Consider the following 26,794-nt stretch of genomic DNA (forward strand, 5'->3'; position numbering starts at 1 on the left):
GAGCCTACTAGCCCGTTGTGGCTGTTTACAACTCGTTTGTTTTTTAATCAAGAGAAGAGAGAGATGTTCTCTATCATGAAAGATCCTAGTGTGCAACTTACTTGGCTGAATTATGAGTTCATCAACCAATGAGGGAGTTGCAGTTTGACAAAACATTTTGGATTTGTATACTCTTAGTCAGATTTTAGAATTATGTCTTAGAATTGGTTTGACACCTTCCTTGAATGTTATTTTGAATTACGAGTTAATTTTGTAGATACTTTGTTTACAATGTTGGTACAACTGTTAATTAGCAAGGTACCTGAATTTTGTTAAGGATTATTTGTTAACTTGCAGGTGCGCTTGAATATGGACATTCTAGATAATGATGAGGAAGAGTTTGACATATTAGCATGCGCTTGTACTCGAGCTATTGAAACATATTATCTAAAATATGTGCATAAAACTCCATGTATGATTTTTTTCAAACAGGTAACATTTGGTTAATGAAAGTATTACAAGGAATTGAGCAACAATGTTATAGGATGTTTAGGATGAACAAATATGTATTTCATAGGTTATCCAATGGTTTGAAAGGTTCAAGGAGAAAGTGCATCTGAGATATTAGGAATGTTCTTTCATATGTTAGGACATAGTACAAAAAAAAAAAAAAAAGAATAGCTAAGAGCAATTTCAACACTCTTGTGAGACCGTTAGTAGATATTTTGATGTTATGTTGGATATTGTATGTTAGACGGCAATAGATATTGTCAAACCTATGGATTCGGAGTTCAATACCACCCCACAAGAGATAAGGAGATATACTAGATACATGCTTCATTTTAAGCTAATTATGGATTTATTACTTTAACATATTGTTTCGTTATTATTCTTATGCAAGTTGACGATATTTTTCAACCTAATCCCTTATTTTTAGAATTGTGTTGGAGCCATAGATGGTACATGTTAATGCTATAATACCTCATCTCGATCAAGTACCACATATTGGTAGGAAAAGGAAAACGACACAAAAGGTTATGGATGCGTGTAATTTTAATATACAATTCACATTTGCTTGTGCTGGATGGGAAGACATTGCACATAATATAAGGGTTTTTCTATGTTTTCACAGAATCTGAGTTTAAATTTTCCTAAGCCTCCAAGAGGTAATATATTATTATTATTTCTTAATTCTAAATTTTACAAATCCTTTCACCTTTACAAATAATAACATGTTCAAACAAATTTTGCATTTGATAGGGAAGTATTATTTGGTAGATGTGGGGTACCCACAGATGGGAGGGTATTTGGGACTGTACAAAGGTGAAAGATATCATCTTCCATATTTTTATAGGAGTGGCCAACCAACGGGGCATAAAGAGGTATTCAACCATAGACATTTTTCTCTTAGAAGCGTAATTGAGCGTACGTTTAGAGTATGAAAAAAGGGGCAATTTTGAGGGATATGCTTGATTATTTGTTCAATAAGCAAGTAAAGATTGTCATTGCTACAATGGCTCTTCATAACTACATAAGGAGGCATTCTAAATGTGATAGACATTTTGATGACCCCGAAGACTAGTGAAGAGAGCGATAGTGATGATGATGAAGAGGAAGATCAACATCACGACCAAGGAGAGATGGAAGCATTAAGAAATAGTATAGCCACAAGTTTGATGAATGCATCTAATTAGAGTATTTTTATATTAAACAACTTTTACATATTTACTCTTTGAAGTATTGTATAATTGACCGTATTTCAATTAACTCGAGAATGTTATACTATTATTATATATTAGATAGTATTTTAACTACCTTATTTCAATATTTTAAAGCAATTTTGTCATAATAATTATTTAGAATTGAGGCTAGGTAAAGTAAGACAAAGAAGAAAAAATAAATTGACCAATATTTTAACTACTTAACTAAATTCATAATACATACAACAATATGTCCTTTTGGTCATTTTACAGAGAAACAGCAGTTCTATATAAAAGTTTACCAAACATTTTGAAACTGATTTTTTTATTGAAAACACTTTTACCACTATAGTTTACCAAACACTTATATACTTTTTTTAACATCTGTTTATTCTCATAGCACAATATAAGTAATTTTGAAAACTGACATAGCAATCCTAGACTAGCCCACAGTATAAGAAGCAAGATGAATTTTCTTTTAAAAAAAGGACGACGGTTTTAATAAAAAAGGTAGTGAGTCAGTAATTTTTATATTGAGTAAGAAATAAAGGAGACTAGTAAGTGATGGTATTATAGTCTTCTAGAAATGTACTTTTCCATCTGAATAATTCTTAAGAAAAAAAAAATTTGAACATGTGTCAAACCAAGAAGAAGATGCATTGGCCTTTTAGCGGGAACTCCAGCTAGCTATTCAGCAGCTAAGCTTTGTTCAATTATTAATTTTACCCTTTTGTCACTAGCATTGCAGCCTAGCAATATTCTTTTTGTGTTTTCTTTTTCTTAGTATGAAATGTTTTAGGTTTGCTCTCATGAATGGATTTTTGTGTGGCTTAAGCCAACCCTGAATATCATTGTATATGAATTAGCACTACACTCAAGTACATAGACAAAGTTAGAGATTTGTTTGGGGTGAGACATCCTTAAAAAACAAGGTCACAAATTAAAAAGCTCAAGTACTAAACAAAACACTTACATATTAATATAAGGTCTTTCATACAACATATTACAATATTCCTCGACGTTTTTTCATGTTTTGAAAAAGCTGCATGACAACTTCATTACTAATACTATCAAAGATCTCTCTATAAAAATAATCATGTTATTGTGAACACGAAAATTTCTTGAAAGGAAAGAGACAAGAACAACGTGCACAAAATAATATTTGTATTTGATGATTTTGGGTTACAATCTCTCTCAAATTTGATCATCTGATTCGATCTCCGTAAGGTGTTGATTTGTGGATGTGCGATTGATCCAAAGGGCCGTTGGGCTTGATCTAAGGATGAACGTTCTTCAAGGGCCGTGGGCTTGATCTTGAAGGTGGATTTGAGCGGATCTTCAAGGAGCCGTTAGGGCTTGATCTTGAGGATGAGCGTTTCTTCAAGGGCCGTTGAGGCTTGATCTTGAATAACAGTGATGAACAGATCTTCAAGGGGCTTTTGGGCTTGATCTTGAAGGACAGTGATGAACGGATTTTCAAGGGCTTTTGGGGTTTGATCTTGAATTGGTGGAAGTTCTTCAAGGGCTTTTGGGGCTTGATCTTGAATTGGTGGAAGTTCTTCAAAGGAGCCGTCGAGGCTTGATCTTGAAGGTGGATGATTGTTGATCCAAGGGCCGTCGGGGCTTGATCTTGGAAGAACGATGAACGAAGAACGAAGAAGGCTTTCTTGATTCTTTGGAAACCTGGATGTTTGAGAGCTTCAGAGTTTCAGAGCTTCAGAGCTTCAAGGTGTAATATGAATTCGTCCCCCCAAATGAATGAAATTGGCTTCTATTTATAGAATTTTCCAAGGCCTAATTTTGAATATAATATTCCAGATGAAATAAGTCGTTTCTGCCAGGTGTTGACATGTGTCCTGTTTGACGACTTTTCCGACTCATTTCAATTTTTCGTCGAGTCACATGCTACGTGTAAAATTTATGTAATACATGAGCGTTGAAACTTTGATTTATCGGTCAACATTTATTTACCAAAATTTCGATGTCTACAAATGGCACCCACTTCAAGGCGCGTCATATACATGTGCTTGTTATGTGTAGGAGATGCGTTTTGAAGTCCCTTAATGTAGATGTCGATCCAAGGGCCGTTGGGGCTTGATCTTGAATTGGGCTGGAAATTTCTTCAAGGGCCGTTGAGGCTTGTTCTTAAACTTTGTTTGAAATTTCTTCAAGGGCCGTCGAGGTTTGATCTTGAAGGTTGAAATTGGACCACAAGGAGCTTTATGTGGTAGATGATCTTTGGCTTTGGTAATGGATGAATCGGCACGTATTTGTTTTTGTGCTTGTTGACTTTCCACAGCTTTGATCTTGAATTGGGTTGGAGGATTTTCTGGATTCCTCCAATTGTTGACTTTCCACAACTTATTCTTAAACTGGATTTGATTCAAGGGTGGTGAATCGACACGTGTGGCCCACAACGCCTAGCGAGTCGACCCAAGAATTTAAGGGTCAAAACGAGTCCTTCACCCAGAGTGATCGCAACCCTGATGATATGAGATACTTTTGATTTTGAAGAAGTAGTGGATGAATCGGCACGTGCTTTGTTGTGCTTGTCTCCCCATGCTTCAATGTATCATTTTCCCTTCCTTATATGTTATCCAGGCAATTGTGGCATCTTATCGAGTTCCTCAGCTCAGACTCCTTCTGCTGAGTTGACTGTGCAGGCTACATTCTTCTCTGCTTGTTTCTTCTGCACGTTGTCTCCACATGCTGCAGGGTATCATTTTCACTTGCCTTATCTGTTTTCCAGGCAGATGTGGCAGCTTCTTTGGAAGTACAGCAGCAGTGGAAGACGAGTACTCGAGAGCAGTGCTAGGTAGGCAATCAGGGAAGGGTTCCAAGCAGTCGGTTCCTTACCCGAGTTTGAGTGGAGGTTCCGGCATATTGCTTTCTTTATCTTTGTCTTCGCAGGTAAGAATAAGGACAAAGGAAAGGACATGGAGAACGCATGATATGAGATACTCTTGCTTTCTACCCTGGTGATATGAGATACTTTTACTTTGGTGTCATTTGTTTACAGAGGTATCCCAAGGAATAAGGAACACTAAGTGACTCGAGAGGCTTCGTTGGGAAGGCATTCTCGGAGATGAAGAAAGGTTCTATATGTCTGCCTTACTATGGAGAGTGAAGGTGGACAGTTATAGGAAGTTCTTTAATACCTGTAGAGGTACTATTCTTTCACTCGTGTCGGCAACCATTGCGTGATTGATCAGTATGGCTTCACGTGCTTTGTTCTTTATCAGAAATCTTCGACAAATTGTCCGTAATTTCCGCCAAGCTGAGTGTGCATGTGACAGGTGTTGACGAGGCTGAAAAAGACTGGCGCCTCTTCGATATCTGGGATCGGCGCTTCGACAAATTGCCTGTGATTTCCGCAAAGCTGAGTTTGCGTGTGACGAATGCTGACGCATCTGGAAAAGCAAGATGCCTCTCCGATTTTTTAGCTTGCCTCTTCGATTTTTGAATTGGCCTCTTCGAATTCTGAGCTCGCCTCTTCGATCTTTGAAATCCCGTCGAGTGCTGATTTTTTATAAAGGCATGCAGTTCGTTTCAAAGCACACTTGAATTTTCGCTTGTAGAAACTCCCTTCTTACACTTCTAAGATCTTGATTCGTCTGACCTCCTCTCTTTTTTAACACCTTTGAAAATGTTTGGACCCTCCGACCGTCGTTTTGACTTGAACCTTGGTGAAGAGGCAGTCCCGCCTTCTCCAGACAACATATGGCGCCCATCCTTCATATCCCCTACTGGTCCTCTTACCGTCGGGGACTCGGTGATGAAGAATGATATGACCGCTGCGGTGGTGGCCCGGAACCTTGTCACTCCCAAAGATAACAGACTGCTTTCCAAATGGTCTGATGAGTTGGTTGTTAAGGATTCTCTGGCTCTCAGTGTGCAGTGTGCAGTGTGCAGGTTCTGTGTTAATATGGCCCAACGCCTATTTGCTCGAACCCGTCAAGTTGAATCATTGGCGGCTGAAGTGATGAGTCTCAAACAGGAGATTAGAGGGCTCAAGCATGAGAATAAACAGTTGCACAGGCTCGCACATAACTATGCTATAAACATGAAGAGGAAGATTGACCAGATGCAGGAATCCGATGGTCAGATTTTACTAGATCATCAGAGGTTTGTGGGTTTGTTCCAAAAACAGTTGCATTCATCTTCTGGGGCTGTACCGCGTAATGAAACTCCAAATGATCAACCTCCGGCTCCTCTTCTTCCCGGAGTTCCGCCGAATGATGAGGCGCCTCGTGAGCAATGAAGGCTCATTCCTTTTTTTTTTTATTATTTTTTTTATTTTTTTAAACTCACGTAAAATGTACATTTATGTAAATTTTAGAGAAATCAATAAACGAGCTTTATTTCATTCAGATGTACATATATACATATATACATATATATATATATATATATATTTTTTTTTTTTTTTACACAATGCTTCTGGTGCCACGTACATATATATAATACATACCCACACATCATGACCTAAATGATGGCCACCATATATGTTGCTTGCAATGTCTGACACCATGTGAGTTTTATATTCCACAAAATCATAATTTGTATATAACAAATATATGCACACATGGCACCACACCCTCTTTGCCGTCCACTATCCCCAAATTTTCCTTTATATTTATATATATATATATATATATATATATTTTCTTTTTTTTTCAAAATGGTGCCTGATGCACCATTCCAATTGCCAATAAAGAACTTAGGAACATGAGGGTTTGCCAGATGAGCGAAGTGGAGAGCATGGGTCTTCCACTTGTTTGCTTTTTGTGGCTTTATAAGATGATTGTTGCATTCTCCCACTTCATCACATAGCAGAGGAGCCATAACTTTCAACCAAATTGACAGTAGAGAGGAAGGAGAAGGTGCGTCGAACCAGGTTGCTCCGGTTCTGCTGTCCTTGTTGCGAATCTTTCTGAGGTAAGGTGCTCCCTTCGTGCTTACTTTCACATAAATCCCAACAGCAGTTTCATCCTCAGTGTACATGTACATGAGTGTGTGTGTCGTGTACATATATGTTTGTGTTATATATTATATATGTGGGTGGGTGCCGTGTACATATATTAATGCTATATATATAATGTGTTTATTTGTATATGTGTAACTCTTTGATGGGTTTTTTTTTTTTTTTTTGTACATGTACATGTGTGTGTGTGTGTCGTGTACAATGTTTGTGTTATATATTATATATGTGGGTGGGTGCCGTGTACATATATTAATGCTATATCTATATATATAATATGTTTATTTGTATATGTGTACCTCTTTGATGGTTTTTTTTTTTTTTTTTTTTTTGTAGTGCTAGAGGATTGCACTGTCACTGCTCAGCCATTGCATAACCACTGGATTCTTGCTGCCCGGGGCTTGTTGCAGTGCGTCATTTTTCATCGTCTGGTGTTGTGCAAAAAGACTGCAACAAGGTTTCGCTGTGTAGTGCCTTTTGATCACAGTTTTCCCTCGGTGGTGCGCTGCCGTGTGATGCTGGGCAAGAGATTGAAGCGGGGCTTTGCTGTGTGATTACGTAGAATTTTGGTTCCTCTGCCACTGTAGCGTGCTTTGAAGGACCGTCTTGTAGTTGTCATCTCTGCCGTGCTGCTCAAACTTTGTGGCTGACTTTTCCGTTTTAGTCATGGTGTTTCTCAAGTGCTTTAAAAACAACACCATCACCATTCTTGCGAAGGAAGGCGATCCTCAAGATAGTGGAACGACATTGAAGCTTTATTCGCCACTGACTGGCCCCAAGGCGCTTGTTCTTCCCATAAAAGACAACTCCATGCATATTAAGTCGTGGTCTTCTGAGGTATCTTGGGAGGTGGTAGACTCCGTTCGACAAACTACAAGGATGAAGGTGTGCAAATTGAGGATTCTTATCTTGAACTCTTCGCACCATGATCGTGCCAACCCTTTGGTTAAGTCTAAGCTTCTTGGTGATCGTATCCGTAGCGGAGCTATAGCTTGAAATAACACCATGTCGACTACTGGAGGAGCTGCCTTCGTTGAGTTTTATTGGGAATGACTGGAAGATGTCTTGAGCCGCTCCAAAGATGTACTTACCTACACAGGCCTTTATTATGCTGTATATGCATATTTGTTCAGTTATGATCGCCATCATTCCGTCATTCGTGCATTCTTTAAGCATTGATGTTTAGCGACCAACACGCTTCACACGGCTCGAGAGGAGATGTCGATTTCACTTAGGGATCTCCACAAGCTAGGGGGTCTGCCTATCTAGGGAAAATTTTATGACGATGTTGTTCCTAGCGTGGAGGAGTTTTCTTGTCGCAACAGTAGAGGATTGCTTGCGAGCTGCCGCTATTTGTTCTGGGCGTACCATAAGCTTTTCCAAGAAGCCCCCGGTAAGTCAGGCGTGAAGATTTCTTCGTGGATTCGGTTTTGGTATTGGGATGCCGTCAAGTACAAGAGGCCTTCGAAAAAAAATGGTCGTAACAAGACAACCAGGCCTAAGGGAGACTCTGATCCGTCAGGCGTCATTGGTCTAGCTGGGTGCCATACCCCTAACGAATTGAGGGCATTTGAGGATCTCGGCGTGGCTTTAGAGCACTTGGAAGAATCTTACTTAGCTGCATTCTTAGCTTGTTGACTTTGTAAGTTTGTCTTCCCTAAAGACGACGTCAACTTGATTCGTCCTGGAGTCTTCAAAGTTGCTAACAAGATGGCTGCAGGCGAATCTTTTAGCCTTGCTATTCCGGTCTTAGCCAACATTTATGACGGCTTAAGAGTTGTTTCGGACTTGGCAAGCACTGAAGATCGTGATGCGGTACTTCCTTACCACTATGTGTACGGTTGGTTGGGTGAGTACTTTGGTACTCATTTTTCTTCGTCAACTTTAGACAAGTCTGGGCCCTCCGTAGTTAAGTTGGGACCTTTGATGACTAAGTATTCTGGAGTGCGAAGAGTCTCGACGATCAGCAGGCACAAATATTATTTAGAAGTTGTGAAGGATTGAGGATGGATCGCCTGGCGAGGGTTGGCTCGGTGCGGCGAGACATCATGGGTGATTCGCATCTTCACTTTTCAAACTTGTCTTACCTTATAAGTCTCTGCTCAGGGTATGTTTCTTTGCGGCAAGAAGACCGATGTATCATTCAGCCGTACAATCCTCACCACTTTAGCAGGCAATTTAGTTTTGTCCAAAATGTGCTAGGCACATTGAGGGAGAAAACTCGATCAGAATCCTTGCAAGCTGTGTATATGCATTGGGAGTCGTGTACCCGTGCATGTACAAACACTTCTATCACCCTGCCGACCAAGGACGAGTTCAAGAGTAATCCAGTAACCCGTGTTTACGTACGTTGATGGTCAAAGGTATATTATGAGAATTTAGGGACGACAAGTGGTACCAATTATTCCCATTCACGTCATGATGCGTTAAAAGAGGGTTGTTCTGTGGTTCCTACGTAGTTGGTACCTTTTGATTGTGCAAGTGTCACTCCTTTGCAAGATAGACCTATGGTTTTAGCCCATCAACACTTGCGTCTGTCCTCTCCCCACCTGGAAGCTTCTGAAGAGGTGGGTGACGAAGTTGATTCGCACGGAGATGGACCTGTTTTGCGGCTACGCCAACAAGTTTTAAACAAGCAATCACTCGAAGTCGCTCAGGTTGACAGCGATGTTAATTTTTGTCATAAGAAGAAAGGAATGTTTAGGCCTCCTCAATCCGATGGTCGTGTGTCAGATGTACGTATTTCTTTCTCTCTTTTTATATATTTTTTTAATTTTTTTAGCTTTCATTTCAAACATCTTTCTTTGTTTTGTTTAGGTTGGGCCTTCTTGTTCTTTTAATTTGGTGACTGCGGGCGTTTACTCCTGTATGGACATGCTACTTGGAGGCAATCTACCTATAGATGGGGAGATTGGGGATCCACCTAGTGCAAAGCTCGTTCAAAATCTGCCCAATTTCCCAAGCTTACCGTGTGTAGGTGGAGGCGTACAAGAGTTCATCATGCGTTCAACACCTTTGCCAGCTAGTTCGAGGATCTCTTTGAGAGGGCCGAACCTTAGAGGTACTGAGCAAGTCATCCATCACATCCATCTTGGTGCGGCAATGGATATCAAGAGCCATATAGAGAAGAGGATTTCTAAATGCCCGTTGGAAGACCTTACGTTGCTCAATGAGGATTTGTCGAAGCTTGTTTCTGTGATTGACAGCCTTAACGTTGATTCTTCACCGTTAAAGATCAAGATTACCGAACTTATGGCTGCCTCGACTGAGTATTCTTCCTTGCGTGCTATTTTCTTGGAGAAGTTGAGTCCGGATGTTAGAGCTCATCAGCTAGCAACGATAAACTTGTCACTGGCTCAAGTCAGGTCTTCTCAGCAAGCTGCTTCGGGAGATTATCAATTCACAAAGACTTCTTTAACTTCTGTCCATATGCGTCTAGATGCGTTGATGCGAGAGCGAGAGCAGTTGGTAATCGAAGTATCGCAACTTGAAAGTGTTCTCTCGGAGCAGGGAACTACACTTTCTCAGTACCAGGAGGAGATTTCGTGCCTAGAACGAGAGAAAGGCATGACTATAGAGTTGCCCATCTTGTCTCCCACCGAGGCAGAGACTTTAAAAACTTTGGAAGGCTTGCTTGAAGATCGCCTTCGTAGTTTTAGGGACATAGTTTTCAAGTAGTATCTTCTATTTTTTTTTTGTAATAAGGCTTTGGAGCCGACTTCTTCTTTTAAAGAAATAAAGTATTTACATTTTTGAAGTTTTGATGGTGTGACTGTACTTGAAGTTTTGAAGTTTCAAGTTGCCTACGTACCCTCAGTTGAGGAAGGATCAAGTCATAACGTAGTTCAAATGAGCGATGAATTTAACAATGATTTTGATGATGATTTTGCCGTACACAGTTTATGCTCTTGCGGGCTAGGAGCTTTGGTTCATGCAGTTTAGGCTCGTGCGAACAAAAAGCAGGAGTTGTCGTTTTTTTTAGGGGTAATAGCGTTTCAAGAATCTGCCATTGATAGGGCCGATCTTCAAGCCATCTCCGCCATGATTAAGTAGGCGCCATTGGTGTAAACTTCTTGTATTACGTATTGTCCATCCCATTTTGACGTGAACTTGCTCTTTGTCTTGTGAGTTTTGATGATAGGCCTACACAATGAAAGGACGAGATCTCCCATTTGAAAAGAATGAGGGAGAACTTTCTTGTTGAAGGCCTTGGAGAGTCGTGCTTGATAACACTCTAAGTGTTGCTGGGCTTCGAGTCTTTTCTCACCCAGCGCTTCCAGCTCTTGAAGGCGCAACTTTGCATTCTCTTCGTCAGTCAAACCTTCTTGTATAGCCATCCTTAGTGAGGGGATTTGACTTTCAAGCGGTAGAACAGCTTCCACGCCATATACGAGAGAATAAGGTGTAGCTTGGGTAGGCGTTCTATATGTCATCCTATATGCCCGCATATTCTTTCATGCCAGTCTTTTTTTGTTCTGCCAATTACCTTCTTCAGGAGGTTGCACAATGTCTTGTTGAATGCTTCTGCGAGACCATTGGCCGGAGCATGATACATGGAGGATTTGTGCTGCTTGAACTTGTATTTCTCGCAGAGCTCGTCCACGAGTCGGTTGGAGAACTGTTTTCCGTTGTCAGTGACAATGTAGCGAGGCACACCATATCGGTGGATGATATGTTCCTTGATGAAACGGACGACAGTTTCCTTCTTGACTTATTTCAGGGGTATGACTTTAGCCCACTTGGAGAAGTAATCTGTTGCAGCCAGGATGTAAGCTTCTCCTGCAGATGACTTTGGTGCAATTAGTCCTACGACGTCCAATCCCCATGCATCGAATGACCATGAAGTAGCTGTAGGGTGTAATGGTTCAGGCGGTTGATGTATGAAGTTAGCATGAAATTGGCAGGCTTGGCACCTTTTGGCGTGTTCTAGGCAGTCCTTTACCATGCTTGGCCAGTAGTATCCCATTCTTTTGAGCTGGAAATGAAGCTTTGGTCCGGACTGATGCGCCCTACATATTCCTGAGTGTGCTTCTTCCATGGCTTGATTGGCTTCTTCTTCGCCTAGGCATCTCAGAAGTACTCATTCAAAAGATCACCGATAGAGTGTCCCTTTGTAATAGAGGAAGCGATGTGCTCGTCGACGTACTTCAGAGCGGTGTTTTGGATCATCTGGAAGTATTCCATGCTCCAAGTAGTTGATCAGAGGCTGTCTCCATTCTTCAACGTTGACCAGAAGTATTGAAATAATGTTTGTATCACTTAGTACCATTTCAGTGACAAGCAGGATTACCCATCTTTGGCAGACTGGCACGTTTGCAGCTTTATCTTTTCCTAATGTCATGCTCGAGGCTAGGTTGGCGAGAGCGTCTGCCATTTGATTCTCTTTTCTTGGCACGTGTTCTAGCGTTACGGCCTCAAACCTTTGTAGCAATTGCGTTGCTAGCTGGAAGTATGGGACGAAATCATCTTTCCTCACCTCATATTCAGTCAGGAGTTGATTAATTATGAGCTTGGAGTCACCATATATCTCAAGGGCTGTGATTTCCATGTTGATTGCCATTTGGAGCCCGATGATCAGTGCTTGGTACTCAGCGACGTTGTTGGAGCATAATTCGCTTAGTTGGAATGAATAAGGTAGTATTTGCCTTTGTGGCGACATGAATACTACTCCTGCCCCGCTCCGTCTGCTCGTGCAGATCCGTAAAAAAACATCGTCCATGTCGGGAATATGTCGATGTAGAACACCTCTTCGTCAGGCAAGTCATCTGAGATTTTCCAATCGGCTGGGATTGGATGGTCGGCAAGGAAGTCTGCTAGCGCTTGTCCCTTGACGGCTTTAGCTGGGACGTAGATGATCTCGTATTGATTGAGAAGCAATGCCCATTTAGCTAGTCGTCCTGTCAAAACTGGCTTGGACATGACATATTTGACCGGGTCAGCTTTAGCAACTAAGTGGATGGTGTAAGCACGCATATAATGTCTGAGCTTCTGGATGGCAAACATCAAGGCAAGGCACATTTTTTCTATCGGGGAGTAGTTCAACTCAGCGCCGGTGAGCGTTCGACTGAGGTAGTAGAACGCTCATTCTTTCTGGAATTCGTTTTCCTGTGCCAAGAGTGCTTAAACTGAACTTTCCTGAGCAGCAATGTAAAATATGAGTGGTTTCCCTGGTACATGTGCCCTCATGATAGGTGGACTTGATAAATACTTCTTTATGCTTTCAAAAGCATTGTTGCATGCTTTGTCCCATATGAACAGAACATCTTTCTTCATGAGTCGACTGAACGGTTAACAACGCCCTGCAAGGTTGGAAATGAAGCATCTGATAAAGGCTAGCCGTCCTTGTAGACTTTTCAACTCGTGCAGGTTTCTTGGCTCGGGCATGCTTTGAATGGCCTTGATCTTTAATTGATCCACTTCAATGCCACGATGCTTGACAATGAAGCCAAGGAACTTTCCAGATGTTACGTCAAATGCACACTTTAACGGGTTCATCTTGAGGTTGTATTTTCGCAACCTTTTGAACACTACTCGCAAATCCTTCAAGTGATATGATCTTTTCTTTGTCTTGACCACCATATCGTCTACATAGCATTCTACGTTCTTGTGTAGCATGTCATTGAAGATCTTCTGCATTGCGCGTTGATATGTAGTTCCAACATTCTTCAGACCAAAGGGCATCACCTTGTAGTAGTAGATACCTTTTGGAGTGCGAAAGGCTGTTAGTTTCTCATCTTCAAGAGCCATACGAATTTGATTGTATCCAGAAGAGCCGTCCATGAATGATAGTGCCTCATGGCCAGTGGTCGCGTCCACCATGATTTCAATGAGTGGTAAGGGGAAGTCATCCTTTGGGCAAGCATCATCGAGGTCTCGGAAGTCTACGCAAACACGTATTTGTCCAGATTTCTTAAGGACTATGACGATGTTGGAGATCCACTTAGGGTATTGCACCTATCGAATGAAGCCTACTTCGATCAACTTGTAAATCTCGACCTCGATTTGTGGGATGAGCTCGGATCGATAGCGTTTTTGAGTTTGCTTTATTGGTCGCGTTCCAGGCTTGATTGCAAGATGATGCATAACAATGATAGGGTCGAGGCCGGGCATTTCCTTGTAGGTCCAAGCAAAGATGTTCTTGTACTCTAATAGTAGCTGGTAATACTTCTCTATCTCGTCTGTACTTAGTAATGCACTCACGAAGATAGGCTTCGGTTCCTCACTTGTGCTTAAGTTGAGTTCTTTGAGATTGTCAACTGTGGCTTGCCCCCCCATCTTTGAGTTGTGACGGTGCTGCAATGACATCTTCCTCGAGGATTTCATCTTCTTCACCTTCTTGGATTGTGATGTGGAAGACGTTTTGGGCCTCTTCTTCGGTGTTGACCTCTTGAGCTTGTTGGCATGAAGATTGTCCAGTGTGGATGATGGTGCGCCTTTTCACTTTCAGTGATCCAACTGTGTTAACCTCCAAAATTGCTTGGCGCTTCATTCTTGAAGGAATGGAACTTCGAACGTCATCCTTTTCTGCCAGACGATCGATCTTTTCTACTTCTGGTGTCGTCTTTCTCCTTCTGGAAGGCTCTTTGGCTTATTCAAGTCTTCCATAATTGACTATCATGGAGGAAAGCTAGTCGTTTTGCTTTGCTTTTTAGGTTTCGACAACCTTTTGAAAACAGAGCTTCGAGATGCTGACGTGTTAAGCCTTTTGAAAACGGAAGTTCTGTTTTGATCGCCAATGAGTTTAGGTGCCGAAACTCTGGGCCTTGAACGATTCATTCTATCGAATACTGACGTCTGAGGGGCAGGTTGAGGCTCCTCTTTATCTTGTATAATGCTCACGCTGATGTGTTGAGCGCTAGCATTTTTTGCCTTGTTGGAGATTTTCACCGGTGCATTTGGTGTGAAGCCAAGTCCAGCTTTGTTGTTGTTGACCTCGTAACCATGCTTCTCCAACTTCTTCTGAGTTTTAGTGAGATCACGTTCGTTGTCTTTGACGGTGTTCAAATCCTTCTTTCCCAAATTTGCAGAAGAGGTGAAGTTGTACCCAGCTTTCGACATGAGTTTGTAAGCGTTTGGATCAAAACCTTCTTCGGTCTTCTTGGTTGGGAGAAAGCTTGGTTCTACCCCTTTTGGCAGGCCTTTTATGAAGCCTTGTGATGGTCTTGCAACCTTAGCGTCGCCTAGCTGTGTCAGAGGCAAAATTGCATTCGTTTTAAGTAACTTTACATTATCTATGTGTCGTTGTGCATCGGCTTTGCTTGTTGCAGTTTCAAACAGGGATTGACCATTCTTCTTCTCGACGTCGGGATGTATCGAAAAACAGGTATGTTTGGTCCATTTGAGGGCATCCTACTCCCTCTGGTTGTTGCAGGTTTAGCAAGCTCATCGTCGTTTTTGCTTGAAGATGGCATAGCTTCTTCTTCTTGCTTATTGGGCACGGCTTGCCACTCCTGCTTTTTAGGTGTTGCTTTGCCTATGGATTTGATCTCTTTTGGAAGAGTTTCGGGCACCATGTCTTCATCCATGTAGAACTTGGCATTTACGAAATGTGATTCGGCTTCGGTGAATGGCTTAGTGTTGCCATAGATCACCTTCACTCCTTCCCGGTAAAATTTTAAGCGTTGGTGAAGGGTGGACGGTACTACTCCATTCGCATGGACCCAAGGCCTTCCTAAGAGCAAACCGTAGGAAGTTCTTGCATCAATCACGTGAAATATTGTGCTTGACTTGAGTTCACCAATGGTCATCTCCACTCGGATCATGCCCATCGCTATTTATCCTCCTTGGTTAAAATCTTGGATTAGTAGATGGCTTAGGGATAATTCATCCACCTTGACGCCGATTGTGGTCATTGTTGACTTTGGCATGATATTTATGGTTGATCCGCTATCCACAAGCATGCGGCTGACTTTGTGCTCCTTTACGTACCTAGAGACGAAGAGAGGACGGTTGTGAGGCTTGGATCCTAGCAGTAAGTCTTCGTCGGTGAAGTGGATTATGTCCTCGGTGACACAGCATGTGGCACACTCGTGTGGCCGAAGCCTCAAGCCTTCGTTCTTGCTTTCTTACACTTCGTGGTCGTTTGGACTTGCTAAAACCGCTGCAGTGCCTTTCGTATCTTCTTTGGCAATTGTAGCGCTTCCATGATGCTAAAGTATGTTGGCAGACCTTCTTCAAGTGTAAGAGTATTTTCTCCCTCAGTGGCGACAACTTTGCCTTTTGAGGGTTCTTCCATTTCTACTTCGACCATGTGACATGCAGCGATAGTGCAATGTTGGAAGAAGTCATTCGGGAAGTACTCGTGCAAGGAGACGGGAATGCTTGGCTTTTGCTCCGCAGGTTCCCCAACATATATTGGCTTAGCAGCTCTTATGTTTCTTTTAGGCTTCCTATTGTTGCGACGGCGGTGCTTTCTCCCTTGTCCCTCTTTTGGCTTTATAGCTTCCGGTCTCGGTTTCCTCATCCTCTTATAGGTCACCAATGTCCATCATTTGTCATCATCAGTAGGTGCATCTTGGTTGCTTGCCCCTAGTGACGGTGGTGCAAAAGGTGCAGTGTGGTTTGAGTATTGCCGAGCATGGTCAGGCATTTCTTGAAGAGGCACGGGATCAAAGGATCCGAACACGACCGTAGTGGTGTGCGTTGCAGCTGTGTCTTCTAGGTCGAGCTCAATCCGCCCTTGTTGTGCCAACTTCATGATGAGTTCTTTTAGGATGAAACACTTGCCCACATGATGACCCACGATACGATGGTACTTGCAGTACTTGGGATCATTGATGCGATTCATCTCTTCAGGGCGTTTGCATTCGGGTAACTTAATCATCTTTTTCTCTAACAAGTCGTCCAGCATTGCATCCATGTCGGAGTCCGAAAAAGGGTATACCTTATGCTCCAGTTCCCTCAAGGTGTTTTTGTACCTATCTTGGGTGTGGGAAGGCTTACTTCTTTTTATCTCATTTGCTTTGTTATTGAATGAGATTTTGATGGGTGTGGACGAGGTCTTGATAGGGGTGGTATTGGTGGTAAAAGCTTTCTTGGCGGGCTTTTTCCCATGATTGTCTGCTCTTGAAGTAAACACCTTATCCCTTTTGAAATCGGTGAATGACTCATTCTTTCTATGGTGGGCGATGCTCAGCTCCATGTCGTGGGCACGGGTGGCTAATTCTTCAAAAGTTCGTGGTTTGATACCTTGAAGGATGTATTGTAAACCCTATTGCATGCCCTGGATACACATCTCGATTGAAGAAATCTCGGAGAGCCTGTCCTTACAATTGAGGCTTAGATTACGCCATCGGTTGATGTAGTCCATGACTGGTTCTTCCTTCCATTGCTTCGTGCTCGTCAGCTCTAGCATGCTCACAGTGCGGCGGGTACTGTAGAAGAGGTTGAGGAATTCCCTTTCCAACTGTTCCTAGATGTTGATGGACTCGTGCTCCAGGTCCGTGTACCACTCAAAGGCGTTTCCTTTTAACAAGCGCACAAACTGCTTGGCGAGGTAAGCTCCCTTCGTCCCTGCATTGTTGCAGGTTTCGACGAAATGTGCGACATGTTGCTTCGGGTTTCCCTTTCCGTCAAATTGCATAAACTTCGGCGGTTGATAGCCCATCGGCATCCTTAAGGCGTCAATTTTCCTGGAGTAAGGCTTCGAGTACAACGTGGAGGCATGAGAGCTCCATTTCGTATTGTGTCTTGATGGTGTTGGTGATCATCTCTTGGAGCAACTGGATAGAAAGAGATCCCATGAGTGCCGCTGCTTGGTCTGGCTCCGGCTTCACATCGATTTTCTTCACCGGAGGCTCCTCTTCTCCGCCAGCTCATCCCTTTAGTGGATCATCCTCTGGGTCGGGTTTCTCGCCGTCCTGTGCCTCCAGTCGGTTGACTAGTGCTGTAATTTGCAAGTCTTTTTCTTCCACAGTTCGGGTTAGCCTTGCGATTGCTTCATTCATTTGAGCCAACTGCTCATCGATTGAAGTTGCTCCAATGGTCATAACTTGCATGGCTGAATTGCCTCTTGAATCGGCATCGGAGAGCATGGATTCAGAGTATTTCCTTTGGCTTTCCCCCCTTGGTGTCCTTAGTGAGGCTAAAGTGATCACAGGCTCGTGCCTTGAGTGCTCTTGTTCCCTTAGCAGAGTTGATGCAGAGGTGAAAGAGGCGGTAGAAGTAGCTCTTGTCTTGCTTCGAGTCGTGATGCCCAAAGTGACACCACTTGCGACGAGGACGCTCTTGTTCTTTGCGCCGGTTGCGGGAACAGTTTGAGCCTTCCTTGATGCCATTAATTTTGGAAGTGTGCTTAAATTTCTTGAACGGAGAAAGAGATGAGAGGTAAAGATAGTCCCACTGGGCGTGCCAAATTTGTGAACACGAAAATTTCCTGAAAGGAAAGAGACAAGAACAACGTGCACAAAATAATATTTGTATTTGATGATTTTGGGTTACAATCTCTCTCAAATTTGATCCTTTGATTCGATCTCCGTAAGGTGTTGATTTGTGGATGTGCGATTGATCCAAAAGGCCGTTGGGTTTGATCTAAGGATGAACGTTCTTCAAGGGCCGTGGGCTTGATCTTGAAGGTGGATTTGAGCGGATCTTCAAGGAGCCGTTAGGGCTTGATCTTGAGGATGAGCGCTTCTTCAAGGGCCGTTGAGGCTTGATCTTGAATAACGGTGATGAACGGATCTTCAAGGGGCTTTTGGGCTTGATCTTGAAGGACAGTGATGAACGGATTTTCAAGGGCTTTTGGGGTTTGATCTTGAATTGGTGGAAGTTCTTCAAGGGCCTTTGGAGCTTGATCTTGAATTGGTGGAAGTTCTTCAAAGGAGTCGTCGGGGCTTGATCTTGAAGGTGGATGATTGTTGATCCAAGGGCCGTCGGGGCTTGATCTTGGAAGAACGATGAACGAAGAATGAATAAGGCTTTCTTGATTCTTCTGGAACCTGGATGCTTGAGAGCTTCGGAGTTTCAGAGCTTCAGAGATTCAAGGTGTAATATGAATTCGTCCCCCCAAATGAATGAAATTGGCTTCTATTTATAGAATTTTCCAAGGCCTAATTTTGAATATAATATTCCAGATGAAATAAGTCGTTTCTGCCAGGTGTTGACATGTGTCTAGTTTGATGACTTTTCTGACTCATTTCAATTTTTCGTCGAGTCACATGCTACGTGTAAAATTTATGTAATACATGAGCGTTGAAACTTTGATTTATCGGTCAACATTTATTTACCAAAATTTCGATGTCTACAATTATATTCATTCATTGATATCCCATCGGATTTCTCAATCAATTCTTCATAAATTTCAAGGCCGAAAAACTCTTTGAACGGTGATAGTAGCAACTGGAAAAGTTAATGCGATTGTCACATCTATCATGTGGGTTTGCTATATGCAATATGAACATTTTTTTTCAACTAAAACAAAGAAAACTGAGTGGGGGCATCCACCCCTAGGTTTTGTCCTTGCTCAAGTAGTATTTGATCAACTTTATAGCCCAACATGGTCCACCACTATCATTGATATTGTCCCCAACTTAACTATATCGCTATGTATAGGTTTAATCCTAAAAGGCCTCATTGATATTATGGGTGAAAATTTTCATATATTAATTATATAATGTTTTGTTAAATGCCCGATGTGAGATTCTATTCTCCAACACACCTTCTCACGAGTTGCCCTACATGGGGCTGATTCAACATCGGAAACTGGTCAAGTCATTATATCAGAGATAGTAGATCTTTTCGAGAGCCCGACTAGAACCAACACGGATCTTTTCAAATGCCCAATCATCTCGGTCAGTATTCAGTCACTAGAGCCAATGTTAATCTTTTAGAGGGTATGTACAAACAAATATAAGAAATTAAAAGAAATAGTAGTCTTAAATATAGCAAGAAGAAAGAAACCGGGTATTCATAAAAACCAATGCATCTAATGTTGTAAGATCATGTGAGAGATAAAAAGCAATCAAACGAATTGCGAGATTGGAAAACATCATGCTTTATCTAAGTTGTACAAAAAAGGACATCATAACTCCAAAGCACCTATGATCTCAAACAAAATTTCATAGTAGATCCAATAAACTCAACCTGCTTACTCTAAGACTCTAATTAAAAACCAGGTTGACCACATAAATGATCAAACTCGCACATGGCTATAAGACTTGAAGACATATTATTATTTTTATTTAGTTATCCTTAATGAAATTTGTATGGATGGCAAAGTACTGCATCAATAGTGGAACGTGTCAAATTCCAAGGTTGGAGACAACTAGCCTCATATAACTAGTGCATGAATGTGAAGAATGCCAAAAGGTTCATGCCAAGAAGCTACAAATTACATGCTTGAGAATTTAGAAATATTTTGACTTGAACAACAAGTTGTCCATATTAACGAGCTAATACCTGTCAACAAGCTCAAAATATAACAACTCTAAATAATAAATCATTATACCACAAACGCCTGAAAAATATTTTATTTCATTTTAAATTGTTATGTGACCTTGCATATTTTTAGTATTATGTACAATTATTATTATATTGAGCAAGTTTTTTAACATTAATCGTAGGAGCTGATAAAATTATAACTTATTACAATATAAATTTTATTAACGTTTATAACTGGCTCAAATTAGAACTGAAAATTTTCTCTTAGACCATCTCCAACCTTGGGCTATAACCTAAAATTTTTAACTCACAAACAATTTTTCTCCTCCAACCATTTTGGATTAAATTTTTAGCCCGAGATTATTAAAGAATGAATTTATGATAATTTTTTTCTTCTTAAAGTACCTTTTAAAAAAAATAAAATTATGTACACTATCCTAATTTAATTTTATAAACATTTTAACTCAAAAATATTTAGATTTTGATAAATATTAAAAAATCACTAAACCGACACTATGAAACTCGTGGAACACTACAAAAGAATATGAAACACATAAAATAATTTTTTTAATTACTTTAGCTGTTGGATTTAAATTTGGATAATTAAATATTTGTTTTACTGTTGGATTTGATCAAATTTGATTTTAATTGTTGGATCAAATGAATTTATTAATATAAAACTAAAAAAATATACATATATAGTGGGTCAGCCTCACTAACCTAAGGGAACCTGACCTAAATTTGCAAATGAGTTTTGAGGTTTAACTTATATTTATCCCAAGAGTTGGAGCAAATTGGGATAAGAGTTTTTTTTTTTTTAAGGGAACTAGCTAGTGGGTTTGCCACTACAATTCACAATTTTGGAGCTTGGAAGATTTATAAAGACATTTCAGACCCTCTAGCTATCATCATATAATTTACCAATACCAAAAATCAAAACCAAAACATGTCGTGTAAAATATGAACTTAAAATTCATTCCCAACTACGAAGCTCACCACTCGGTGATGCAAATGATGCAAAGTTGACCGAAGTTGATTTTGGATTTTGTGTTGGGTGGTTAGTTGATTTATCAAATTAAGGCAAAAAATAAGAAAAAGAAAATAAAGGAAAACTGAAAACGGATCTCTTGTATGAGTTTAGCGCGAGCCTGTGAGCACTGAGCTCTGCTCTGCCTGAGAGAAAAGTTTCGCAAATCTGATGAGGGCGTTTCGTTAGAATCGTCAAAGGAAGAAACGCCGGCCTCCAACGATCACTAAAAACCTTCCCCAATTGTAAACCCTAGCGACTCAGGTTCCCTCTCAGTGCTGCAATGGTGGTCTGCAAATGCCGCAAGGTACCTCTCTCTCTTCTCTCTCACACGATAACTGGTGTCGTAGAATTTTACTGTATCATTTCCCGATTCAATTCACAGAGAAATGCGTGATTTTGTAGCTCAAATTTTAGATCGGATCGGATTTCTAATGTTGGAACGAATGCGATCCATAAGATTGTGAATTGGTTTTAGTATCGGCATTTGACTTGTAGTTTGGGAATTTTCAGATTTGTCGTTCAAGTTCATGATTGTGATCCAATTCTTGAAATCCTAGTTCCTATACCTTCTTGTGGTTTTTATTTATTTTCGTTGATTGATTTCCAAGGCTGATGGAGATTGGGGATTTTGGTGTTTCAGGCTACCAAGCTGTATTGTTTCGTGCACAAGGTTCCGGTTTGTGGAGAATGTATCTGTTCTCCCGAACATCAAATATGCGTGGTAGGCATTTCTTTCTTCTTTTTCCGGCGTATGTTTTGTGGTCAACTCTGTATTATTGTAATATTAAGGTTGCGTGAACAGTTTGTATTGTTGATTCATTGATAACCATAGAGAAATATTGTTCTCGTTTTATAATCATGCCGTAGGGCTGGAATTGGACATACCATAATCGTGCGGATAATGGGGTTTGACCTCAATCTGGTTATGCATGTTTGTACTCGGTTTACATTTATTACTTGTGTGTAATGAAGAGAGAGAGAGATGAAAAGAAGTTCATATGAAAAATAAATATTAACATGTAGGTTTACTATGATTTAAAGGTGTAATGGTTCAGTTAATAGTATAAAGCAACTTTTAATTGAATATGAGTATGACTTTGTTTGACCATTTTGTGGTCACTTTAAGTACTTAAGTATCTTGCCAGGTTTAGGTTGGTATGGGAGGCCTAGATATGATACAACAGACTCTTGACCTTCGCTCAAGTGGTAGGGATAGGGGGTTGTTGACAATTGTTTTAGACTATTCGTATCTAATACTTTTAGAAAATTAATGTAACATATACTAGGAATATTCTAAGGCCCTTTCAGGCCTGATCTGTTTTTATCTTCTCATTTTTTTGTAGATTCGTACTTATTCAGAATGGGTAATAGATGGAGAGTATGATTGGCCTCCTAGTTGCTGCCTCTGTCATGTTGATCTGGATGAGGGGACTGGCTCTCAAACGACTCGGCTGGGTTGCTTGCGTAAGGAATTTGCAGATATAGTTACTGCCGCATATCTATAGAAAGAAAACAAATTTGGTTTTTGAAGGGATAAAGGAAATTTTGAACTCATTACACATTGTAATGCACATTTATCTTGTTGTTCATATAGATGTAATACATACAAGTTGCCTGGTTTCACATATCAAGAGTTTCCCGTCGCATACTGCACCTGCTGGATATGTTTGTCCTACATGTTCCACATCGGTAAGATTTGCCTTCTTGTTGTATTGTCTTTATTAAAATTAGAATTACATTGTTCAGTGTATGAATCTAGAATTTATGTTCTGACATGCTTTTATTAGTGTGGTACTCTTTGACATGGTTATATGTTGGTGCAGATATGGCCTCCCAAGAATGTAAAAGATTCAGCATCCCGCCTTCATTCAAAGTTGAAGGAAGCTATCATGCAGGCAAGGCTTGGTTTTGACAATTAGATTGTGATAAAATAAGTAATTTAATGCTAATTTGATTACCAAATCTTAATATTGCTTCATACTTGGTGTTTGTTGCATCACAGAATAGAACGTTATTGCAGTATAATAATGATATGAAAATGCTGAATCTTAGTGTTAATGGTAGCTATTAGTCTTCACTGTAATACTGCTAAAATTGTAACATAGTCATTGTCAACTTGATCTAAATAGAGATATGATGTGAAGAGAAACAGGTTGCGCAGGTTGGCTCTGGGTTTACTGTTATTTGTTTGATACTAGACTGTGAAATTAAGTTAGCTATTAGATATCTTTCAAATACTAGGAGGTATCAGATTTGTTTGGAAATTTGGAACATGGAACATGCAGAGGACTCTCTCCCCTAGCATAGACGTGTTTTGAGTACATGGTTGCAGATGTATTATCCTATGTCGCACTACTGATTTTGATGCTTCTTGGTAAATAGGTTTGAAGGGTGTAATTTGGTGAGTTGGAAGTGGTTCTTTCAGTAATGAGTACACATTAACCGTAGAGTTTAGAATAAAGACGAAAACAACTTTTAAGAATGATATTAATACAAAAAAGTGTAAGTGTATTCAATTGTTAATACTCTGCAATAGATTAATTAATTAATTAATTAAAGACTACTTAATCCTTTGAAGGGCTGGTTTGGTATTGCTGTGCTTTGAAAAAAAGCTGCTGTGAGAATAAGCGGTTGTGCTGTGAGAATAAGCGGCTGTGAAATAAATCAGCAGAGTGTTTGGTAAACTTTTTTGTAAAAGTGCTTTTGAAAAAAAAAGCAGTCTAATAGTGGGTCTTTTCGTTAAAGAAGCATTGTAGCTCCGTGTGCTTTGAAAAAAAGCTAGTTTTCCAAAGTTGCAAATAGCAGCTTCAGCTTTTTCCTTTGATTTCAGCTTATTCTCACAGCAGCTTCCAAAATAAGCTCTTTTTTTTTCAGTTTACCAAACACCTAAAACTCTCACAGCTTTTTTTCATGGGTGCTTTTTTTTTAAGCACCTCACTCCCAAACTAGGTCGAAGTCTGGCATAGGCAAAGCATAACTACATGACTGCATTTTCAATTCTGATTTATGTGTATTTTTATGGGCCAAAGACCTGTTGGAAGGTGCTCCTTGCACTTCATGAAGGGTTGTATAGTTTGGTATTTGTTCATTGGTTGTTGTGCCAAGTTTGAGGCATATTTCGCATTAGTGTTGCAGTTGTTCCTTTGCTTTTGTCCTTTATAGTATTTAAATGTGAGCAGATTTTTCTGCTGTCGTGCAGACTGGCTTGGAAAAGAACTTGTTTGGAAATCAGCCTGTTTCATTTTCGACAGAATCCCGTAGTCCTCCTCCTGCATTTTCCTCAGATCCACTTGTTAATGCATCTTTGAATGGAAGAAGGGACAATAATGCTAGCTCATCCGCAGGAAAAGATGGACCTAGCATAATTGATTTCTCGGCTACAACTGGAGCAGGACCTTCTATACTTCCAGTGACAGACATAGTGGAGATAGAAGGTCCTACTTCAGCAGGGAATTATGTGAAAAGCATGAGTCCGGTAAGGCCAAATGTTTGTTATTTACTGAATTAATTAGTTAATAAACTTAATCCCTACCTTCTTTATATGTGTCATTTGACTTGTGGTCATGTGTGTGCACCTTGATATATTTCTTATGTTTTATTTCTATTGCGTCATGATTTCATTTTGCTTGTGGATACGAAATCTAGCCCGGTGCTACGACACGAAAGGGTGCATTCCAAGTTGAGCGACAAAACTCTGAAATTTCATATTATGCTGATGATGAAGATGGGAATCATAAAAAATATTCACGAAGGGGTAAGTAGAAAGTTTTTTGTGTGTGCGCGTGTGTGTGTCAATTTTCAAGTCATGATATTTTCTTTATTGTGGCATTGTTAATTAAATTTACAGTATAGTACTTGGTATGATGAGTAAAGCCATTTCTGATCAGAACTGTTTTGTAATAATTCTGTTAGGCGAAAATACACCTTTGTTTCTTCAAGTTTTGCCTAAGTATCAATTTGTCTGTTTTTTTCTTTCCCAATTGTATAATTGGACCCTTCTTTTGTTTATTTTAATTCTTTTTAGTTGAAGCAATGTTATTAGACAATGTATAGTTAGACCCTTCTTTTATCAACAATAGTTACAACTTTGTTATTAAATATGTTGGTTTGGCACCTTTAACTAATGTGGCACATTAACCGAGTATATGATGTCAGTGTAAGTCATAGCATATGCAATGCCATTTTCTTGCCACATACATGCCAAATTTTTAGTCTATAACTAAATTACAGTTGTGGTGGATGGAAGAACCACAGTTTTCCAATTGAAGAAAAAAAAAATGGAATACGCAATTACAAAAATTGGAAAATAGACTATAGAAATTTGATGACAAAAGTTATAGTTTAGCATTTACTAATATTATGTCTCCTCTTGCTTGGTGTTTGCTAGATGAAATTGACACACTAGTGTCGCAAAATTAATTTGTTTTGGGTTTTTATGGTAGGCCCATTCCGACATAAGTTTCTTAGAGCATTGCTTCCATTCTGGTCAAGTGCGTTGCCAACTCTACCAGTGACTTTACCCCAGCGCAAAGATGGATCGATTGAAAATGATGTCCCAGAAGGTCGTCCCCGAAGTAAAAAATCATCAAGAATGGATCCAAGAAAAATCCTACTTGTTATAGCAATCATGTAATGTCCGTGCATCCCCATTTTTCGTCATCGCTATATTTGTTTACTTAATTCTTCTTGTAGGCTAAGAAAGTAGAAAACACGGGTATACAAATTTGGAAACAGAAATAATCTGAATCTTCTTTACGGTGGGTAAGGAGGGTGGGGCCACTCGTCTAAGTGCGTGCCATGCTCGCCCTGTGTATTGGAGGTTAAGTTGTTTCTGGGTCAATCGGAACTCCTCTTCTTCTGGATCCCGTTTCCTTGCTTCTGCTGATTTTATTATGCTAATAGAACTCATTAGACGTGAAGGCAGTGTTAATACACTGTATAGCAGTGCTTGAAATACAGCATGTAAAACAAGCTGCAGTCTACTAATGCAAATGTTTCACAAACTTGTGCAGGGCATGCTTGGCGACTATGGGTATTTTGTATTACAGATTAGTGCAACGGGGTCTTGGTGAGGAGATGCCTGAAGATGAGCAGCAGCGGTAAATTTCATATATGGTATGGTGAAATTCAGGTGCGTAGTATGCTTCCCTTAAGCGCAGACCTCAGGTCCCTGTCGTGATCCTGCAACAAAATGTTCTTTTTCTTTTTCTTTGGTCTGGACATGCTTCATTCATGTTGTCAGTGAAACGTATAAACAGATTGTAGCAATTTACATTTCGGGGTTGATCAAAGTGAAATGTTTTAAAGATTAGCTTCTTTGTCCATGATCTCTCGTTGCCATTTTTCATTTTGCATCTGTGTGAAGTCGAATTGGAGAAGCAGGTTAAGTGCAGAAATTTTGTTGTAATCATCTATTGAGCCCAGCAGATTGTAGGGATTTCTGTATTTTATGGAATACATGGGATTTGATTGAATTGCAAAAAGTATTCTCACACATTTTCTTACCTGGATTATTACTTAACCACACAATCTTCTCTTTTTGTTGCATTTATGCCAAAATCTGATCGAAGTCAACCATTTTAAAAACATTTAAAAGAAAATATCATTAGGCTTGAGAGGTTCGGCCCAATAAAAGTTCGTAAGGGAAGATATTGGGGCCTTTATTGTAGGAGAAATGAAGAATGCTTGGCCCAAAGACCTTTCGACTTGTCAAAATGTTGTAGTCTT

At 40.2% G+C, this 26,794-nt stretch overlaps 1 protein-coding gene across 1 annotated transcript; it reads left to right on the top strand.

The window, feature by feature from the left end:
- The first annotated feature begins 21,124 nt into the window (after positions 1–21,124).
- LOC126624064 (uncharacterized) lies at positions 21,125–26,571 on the top strand. The gene is made up of 9 exons (XM_050293061.1): positions 21,125–21,371; positions 21,708–21,788; positions 22,411–22,531; positions 22,662–22,756; positions 22,891–22,962; positions 24,267–24,542; positions 24,713–24,821; positions 25,510–25,696; positions 26,080–26,571. Exons 1-9 carry the CDS (start codon positions 21,348–21,350, stop codon positions 26,168–26,170), a joined length of 1,056 nt encoding a protein of 351 aa, XP_050149018.1. The 5' UTR covers positions 21,125–21,347; the 3' UTR covers positions 26,171–26,571.
- The last annotated feature ends 223 nt before the right edge of the window (positions 26,572–26,794 follow it).

The sequence above is a fragment of the Malus sylvestris genome, chromosome 5, assembly GCF_916048215.2.
Source record: "Malus sylvestris chromosome 5, drMalSylv7.2, whole genome shotgun sequence".
In the NCBI taxonomy this organism is placed as follows: Eukaryota; Viridiplantae; Streptophyta; class Magnoliopsida; order Rosales; family Rosaceae; genus Malus; species Malus sylvestris.